The sequence below is a fragment of the Nicotiana tabacum genome, chromosome 3 (genome assembly GCF_000715075.1).
Source record: "Nicotiana tabacum cultivar K326 chromosome 3, ASM71507v2, whole genome shotgun sequence".
NCBI classification, from domain to species: Eukaryota; Viridiplantae; Streptophyta; class Magnoliopsida; order Solanales; family Solanaceae; genus Nicotiana; species Nicotiana tabacum.
Genome location: NC_134082.1, coordinates 63,876,677 through 63,884,291, shown reverse-complemented (window position 1 = coordinate 63,884,291; position 7,615 = coordinate 63,876,677). Strand labels below are relative to the sequence as shown.

At 38.2% G+C, this 7,615-nt stretch overlaps 1 protein-coding gene across 1 annotated transcript; it reads left to right on the top strand.

Moving 5' to 3' along the window:
* The first annotated feature begins 378 nt into the window (after positions 1 to 378).
* LOC107776067 (NAC domain-containing protein 37-like) lies at positions 379 to 4,661 on the top strand. Its single transcript, XM_016595876.2, has 3 exons — positions 379 to 766; positions 1,274 to 1,545; positions 3,860 to 4,661. Exons 1-3 carry the CDS (start codon positions 595 to 597, stop codon positions 4,457 to 4,459), a joined length of 1,044 nt encoding a protein of 347 aa, XP_016451362.1. The 5' UTR covers positions 379 to 594; the 3' UTR covers positions 4,460 to 4,661.
* Positions 4,662 to 7,615: the final 2,954 nt, after the last annotated feature.

The window sequence follows — 7,615 nt, the reverse complement described above, 5'->3', positions numbered from 1 at the left end:
GGTTTTCCTCAATAGCAAAGCCTCATCATTTGGTTTTTCTTTCCTTTTCAATCTCTTCCTCTTTAGCCCCACCACTAGTTTTAAAATTTTAACTTATTCTCTACACCGTCAGTATAATTTAATCTGTCACAACATGCATATCAGATTACTTGTTTCACTTATTATGGTGAGTTACTTGTAGTTATCTTGAGTTGATAACGTAATTTTATTTACAATGTTATTGTGTATAAAATTAAACTTCACTTTAAAATTAAAACATGCATGTTGCACGCCCAAATAGAGCTCAACAAAAAAAAGAAAGTAAAAAGGACATTACCACGCGCATATTTGTATAAATAAAAACTTCTAGAGACAAACACTTGATGTTGCTTACCACCAAATGGCGTGATGATTATATCTGAGTTAATACATTTGTCACCTCTCCATTTGTAGAGTTCATGATACATCATCCCCTTTACTTTTTAACCTTTTCACCGATCTTACATATGTGGGTACTACTTAGGTTATGATTTAAAGATGATGAAGTAAAGAAGATGTAGTTGTAATGATCTAGTCTTGGCGATGAATTTGATGCAGAGTAAATAAACAGGAGTTATGATGGATACAAATGAATCATCATCATGTGTTCCACCAGGATTTCGGTTTCATCCAACGGATGAAGAGCTTGTGGGATACTATCTTAGAAAAAAAATTGCAGCCCAAAAGATTGACCTTGATGTTATTAGAGACATTGATCTCTACAGAATTGAGCCATGGGATCTTCAAGGTACGATTTATTAGGGTTTCTTGCAAACTAACTTGTGACACATGAACATTTTCCAATTTTTTTTTTAAGCTTAGTTAAATAAACAACAGTGACTCTGGTATGACCAGATCCTAAATTCCTAATAGTCTTTGTCAGTTGTATTTATTTAACTATAAGAGAATAAAGAAGTTCTTAATAGCGGAACAGCCGTCCAACTCCGCCAAATAATACTCTCAGTTTGACATTCTAGTAAAAATAATTGTTGAGGAAGCATCAAATTTCTAACGACGAGTTCAATTTAAGCTAACTGAATGGATATCCACTGCTAGTTTTGTTCCACTATCTGATTTTTTACTGCGGTGATTTGACAGTTTACTCTTTGTCTTCTCGAAAATGCATTCCCTTTTGAAACATGTCCCAAAAGATTTGTGGTTCTACCTAATGTAGTTATTATTTATCTAAGTGATTTTTTTCTTGTCATTTAAATTTTATCGTCAAAATTAAATCAATGGTAATTGAAATGAGCAGATAAATGCCGGATCGGATATGAAGAACAGAACGAGTGGTATTTCTTCAGCCATAAAGATAAGAAGTATCCGACAGGGACGAGAACAAATAGGGCAACCCTGGCAGGGTTTTGGAAGGCTACTGGAAGAGACAAAGCAGTGTACGATAAATCCAAACTCATAGGGATGAGGAAAACACTGGTGTTTTATAGAGGAAGAGCACCCAATGGCCAGAAATCTGACTGGATCATGCATGAATATCGACTCGAATCCGAAGAAAATAGTCCTCCGCAGGCATGTATATATAGTTTCAATTTTAGTTTTTATTAATCCTTTCTGAGAATTCTCACTTACTATAGATTTAAACTTGATCTTTGAAAACATCTACTCCCTCCGTCCTACTTTATGTGAGAGGATTCAAATTACGAGGGTCAAATTATCCAATTTTCGATGCTAATTCGGACGTAAATCAATCTTTAAGTTTTTTCTAAAGTAAGATTTATATATTTAGAAGCTACGTAAAAAGTACTATAAACCATAGTAATAATTAACAAAACAAAATAAAAACTGCTATGACTCTCCAAATAGTAACTCTGTCACAAAAAATGGGATAGACGGAATAATAAAAACATCTCTGGGCTCCTCCTTCTCTGCACCCATACACAGTGAGTGGAAAATAAATATCATAAGAAAACAACAACAGCAACCCTACTAATGGGGTCTGGGAAGGGTAGTGTGTACGCAGAATTTACCCCTACTCCGAAGGGGTAGAGATGCTGTTTCCGAAAGACCCTCAGCTCAATAGAACAAAAGGACAAAAACAAAGAATATTAGTATCACCACAGAAATAATACAAAAAAAAAATATGAATATGAAATCCAGAAGAAAGATGCAAAGTAAAGCGATAGCTATTAAATACGTCATGCACTGAAATAGTAAAATACAGCAATGACACTAATTATCTTAGGTAAAAACCCTACCAGACTAGTCTCGTAAAGGTATAAACCATATTTGGTGCGAAAAAAAAACCATATTTCCTTTTTTACACACTTTCTATGTCAAAGGAGAGAGATACCACATACTTCTTCATTCTTATCTAGAGTATGAAATCATCTTTGTTAGGAGCGATTCATTTTCTAATGTGAAATTTTTCAACGCAAATCCAGATTTAATTGGATCCCAGTATAAATACATGACACCAAGTGAAAAGCTAAAAAAAATATTTTATAATTCTCCAAAAATAATTGCATAAATCAACTTGGATCTTATGTATTATTAGAGTTTAATTTATGTGCAATAATTATGTATACCGGTATATTTTTACATCATATTTAAGTTACTTGCAACAACAAAAAGTGATGGTCTACTATAACTAACATGTTCTTATATAACCTAACAATAAAGTAGATATTGTAATATGTTACAACAAGTTAAATTACATTAATTTTTGTAAAAAAATATGTAAAATATATATATAACTTAAACAATTCTAACTAAAAGTAATTTCATAAAGTTTGAATTTTTGGTTAATTAACTACTCCGTTATTACTACTATCTATTTATCAAAGGCTCTTTATTCCACCCTAGGAATTCAATTAGTTCTGACTTTCTTTGAAGTTCATAGTACGTGGTCGATCGTTGAGCTTTTAACCATTCAACCTTCAAAGAGAGAAATTACAGTTCTCCTCTCTCCTACATTCCATTTGATTAGGGGCCGAATGGGCGGGTTGGAATGAATTTGGGTTGGTCAAGATGTGTTAGATCAATAAATGAGTTATTGCCCATCCCAGTCTAAACTATGCTTGAGCTAAGATGAGTTAGGTCAAAATGAGCTAAAGAATGGGTCATAGCCCAACCCGTCCAACTTAACCCATATTTTCGAATATCCATTGAGACCCCTGCCTACATTAGACTATTCCTTTCTTCCTTTACTACATAATCAAAAGAAGCATGCACTCCAACAAAACTAAGAACAGAAAAGACGAAAATAAAAGCGCGTTCTTTTTTCCAAATGTACACGCACTTTATGAAGATGAAGTTTCTTCACCAAGTCAAAAAGAAATACTCCCTCCGTTTCAATTTATGTGAACCCATTTGACTGGGCACGAAATTTAAGAAAAAAGAGAAGACTTTTGAATTTGTGGTGTAAAATGAAGCACATATATTTTGTGTGGCTATAAATCATTGCATAAAGGTAAATTGTTTCCAAATAGGGAAAGTGGTCATTCTTTTTGACACGAACTAGAAAGGAAATAGGTTCACATAAATTGAAACGGAGGGAGTAGTAAAAGTGAAAATAATTGGATGAGCTGTCATTACAAAGTAAATTATCTTGTCCATTTCATTTTGTGTAATCATACTCTTTCTTTTTAGTATGTTCAAAAATTATATATATTTGGAAACTAGTTAATTATAATATTCATATAATTTTACCCTAATGACACTCTCTTACATGTTTATCATGACAAAAAAGAGGCATTTTTTGTATGTGCAACACTTTAACTTTTGCGTCAAAAGTCTTCGTTTTTTATTTAAACTCAATATTCAGACAAACACCATCATGTAAAATGAAACGAAGGATTAACTAACTTTAGTTCAATTTTTGCAGGAAGAAGGTTGGGTGGTTTGCCGAGCATTTAAGAAGAGAAACACAGGCCAAGCAAAGATCAATAATGAGGAAGGATGGGAATCAAATTATTTTTATGAAGAATCAAGTGGAGTCAGCTCTATTGTGGATCCCCTTGAGTATATCCCAAGACAGCCTCCTACTGGAAATTTCATGAGCCAGAATTTACTATGCAAGCAAGAAATAGAAGCCAATAACAATAGTAGTTTCAACTTTTTACATTCAGACCAGTTTGTTCAGCTTCCACAGCTAGAAAGCCCTTCTCTGCCACTCATGAAAAGGCCTAGTTCCATGTCACTTGTCTCTGAGAATAACCGCGACGAAGATGATCAGCAGATAACGAAAAGGAGTAAGATAAATAAGAATGTCAATGATAGAGTAACGGACTGGAGGGCACTCGACAAGTTTGTTGCTTATCAGTTGAGCCATGATGACGACGGTGTTTCGAGCTATGAACCTCACAATGGTTCGGATTTGGGAATGCTGTTATTACAGAGTGGAAGAGAAGAAGGACCTAAGTTGGATGACTTGCTGAGTTCAACTTCTAACCGTGATATTGGCATTTGCATATTTGATAAATGAGGAGGAATTAAGAAGAAAGAGAGGAGGAAGAAATGTCCAAGGAATAATAGCTAGCCGTTGAGAATATTATACATATGTATTATTGCGTAAACATATTGTTTTTGTAATGAGTGAAAAGAATCACTTCATCATTATTGAAGTGTGCAGTATGATTGTGAATTTTTTTTTTCATAATGGATGACGGTGAGACTCAAACTCAGGATCTTTGCCTGCTCTGATACTATTGTTTACCGTGAAAATGGTAATAACAATTAAATTTGTTGATAGAACTCTAAAATTACGTGATCTATTTTTATGTTAGTTTGTTAGACAGTTATGCTAAGTTTATGAGATTTAGAGACGAAATAAAGTAAAGGAGAGAGCTATAATCAAACCGATAGGTCGGTTACTCGGGGCCTCGGGCTTGTCGATTTTGGGCCTCGAGGTCGATCTCAGGGCTCGGCTACGAGCTATTAAGGGCAATCAGGGTAGGGATAACAGTTATGGGATAACTGAGGGAGACTCTTTATGGTCAATGATAAGCAATAAATGAAGAACAAGTATGAAGACAAGAAATGAAAGCAATAATATCAAGAGAGCGTGAGAGAGCAAAGAGTGTATTCTTCTATCTTATGGAGCACCTGAAACAATAATCGACCCTTACAAAGTGTCAAAGACCCCTTTTTTATAGGAGGAGAATCTCAACATAGTACAAAATACATTAACAATAAAGAAATCGGGATGGGACAGCTGGCTAAATTCATGATGCATGCTCAGACTAGCTTCAGACTAGCTGACATATTTTGCCGGTCCTGATTGCACTCCATTGGAACTCCCCATATCTATTGGGGTCGCGACCACGTTATCCCTAGGTCGGGTGTCGATGGACCTCAAGGGAGGGTACTCGGTCCGTGGTCTCGAGCCTTCGAAGCGATCTTTCAAGATGCCTTATCAACGAGAAATTGGTTCCTTTTATTTCACCATATACAGATAGTCCCCGCGTTTCTTAGAGAGGAGCAACAGGAAATGATTTTGACATCCAACACTTTGGGCTTCCCGTGATGATGTCATACTGATGATGCAAGCCTCTATGATTACCGAAATGTTTTGTCATTTTGTTTGTTGCGGATTCTCATTCTTCAGGGCCATAATGTCGCCATCGATTCAGCTCGCAGGGACGTATTGAATGTTCCTGTCATTACATTTGAGGTATGAGGCGACATCTCACTCTAAGCCTCACTTTGGCCTACTCTGGCTTGGGGCACCTAGGATCAGCCTTTTACCTAAGTATCTTCCTGTACCTATCCATTCCTCCTTTCTCGCTATCTTTATTCTTTGTCGTTCACCATGTTTGAGGCCCATGGCCTCAAGATTGTATGGTGGTACTTTTATCAGGCATGCTACGACCTATCTCCTGGACCTTCTCTGGTTGAGCGAGATTACGCTATTTTGTTGTTATTGTTGTTGTTATTGTTGACGTCGTTTGACGAACAGAAGGACGATTTCCTCCGACTCGAGGAAATATTTGGATTATGCACCGCTGCTCTAGAGGGGGCTCGGATTATACACCGCTGCTCAAGAAGGGGCTCGAATTATACACCGCTGCTCACCTCCCATGATTACCCGGTGCGGTGCCTTACTCTCTTTGCTTTCCATGGGGTGAGGTGGTACCACCTACTAACTGTTTCATACCGCACCGGGGCAATGTCTCAAGAAGTGGCTTTACAATAATAGCCTGGTGAAATCCATACTAGCCAGATTTTTCACCCAGCCACTTCTTCGTTTCTTCCTGCCTCTTCCACATCACTTTGCTCTTCTCCAACGCTTTCCTATTCGTCGTCTCCCCTTTTGAAGATGCCATTCTGGGGAACAGAGATAAGACTCCTGACGAGATTGTGCTTGGAAGATATTGTCTTTGAGGACGTGTGCCTGAGGAGATGATGCCCGAAAATGTTGTTGTCGAGGACACACCTTTGAGAATAGTCTATGCCCCTAGGCTTTCACTATATGTACACCTTCATGCTTCTTTGTTTATGTGTAAGGACCCTTCGTGGGCTTTTGTAATCAAATGTAAGGACACCTCGTGGGCTTTTGTAATTGAATGTTCATAAATACAGAGATATTTTCTCAATTTTTTTTATCTTTGATGCTTGCTACATTCTTTTACATTTGTGGAGATTCTGCATGCACGAATTTGTCTGTTGTTGCTAATACCGAACCCGGGTGCGAGTATTCCTTCCGTCCTTTAGTTGATAAAAACGGCTTCCTGTGAGATCTTTTGCCGTTCCTCAGGCCAAACCTGGATTGATCCGATAAACTCGGGACGTCAGGACCCTTACTTTGAGTCGAGAAGAAGTAGGGCTTTGAACCCTTAAACTAAGACTCGACCTTTAGACCTTCGAGAATAGTCCCCGAGTGAGGGTTGATCCGGGGCATTTGGAGACTTGTCTTGAACTTAGTGTATGCAATCTTAAGGCATTGTAGATGGGTCCCAGATGAGGGGCTGTCCGGTTTAGGATGATATCTGTAATGCTATTTAAGGCTTCTTGTAGCCTAACATATTTTGGATGGAGATCCTCGAGGTCGGATATTGCCTCGGGACCGACGATGATGGCATTGACCTTTTAAAGCCCAGATCCTTTCTGATGGAGGTCCTCGAGGTCACTTACTACCTCGAGACTAGAGAAGGCATTATTGGCTTCCTGGAGCTTAACTTTGTTCTGATGGAGGTCCTCGAGGTCAGGTACCACCTCGGGACTGGAGAAGATGTTATCTGCTTTTTGGAGCCTAACCTTGTTCTGATGGAGGTCCTTAAGGTCGGGTACCACCTCGGGATTAGTGATGTTGTCGGCTCTCTGGAGTTTAACTTTTCTTTGATAGAGATCCTCGAGATCGGGTATCACCTCGGGACTGGCGATGATATCGTTGGCTCCTTAAAGCCTAACTTCTGTTTGATGGGGGTCCTTGAAGTCGGGTACCACCACAGGACTGGCGATGATGTTGTTGGCCTTTTATAGCCTAACTTCTTTTTGATGGAGATACTCGAGGTCGGCTACTACCTCGGTGCTAGCAAAGGTATCATCGGCTTCCTGGAGCCTAGCCTTGTCCTGATGGAGGTCCTCGAGGTTGGGTACCACCTCGGGACTAGCAATGGTACTTTTAGCTGGTTTTGAGGCA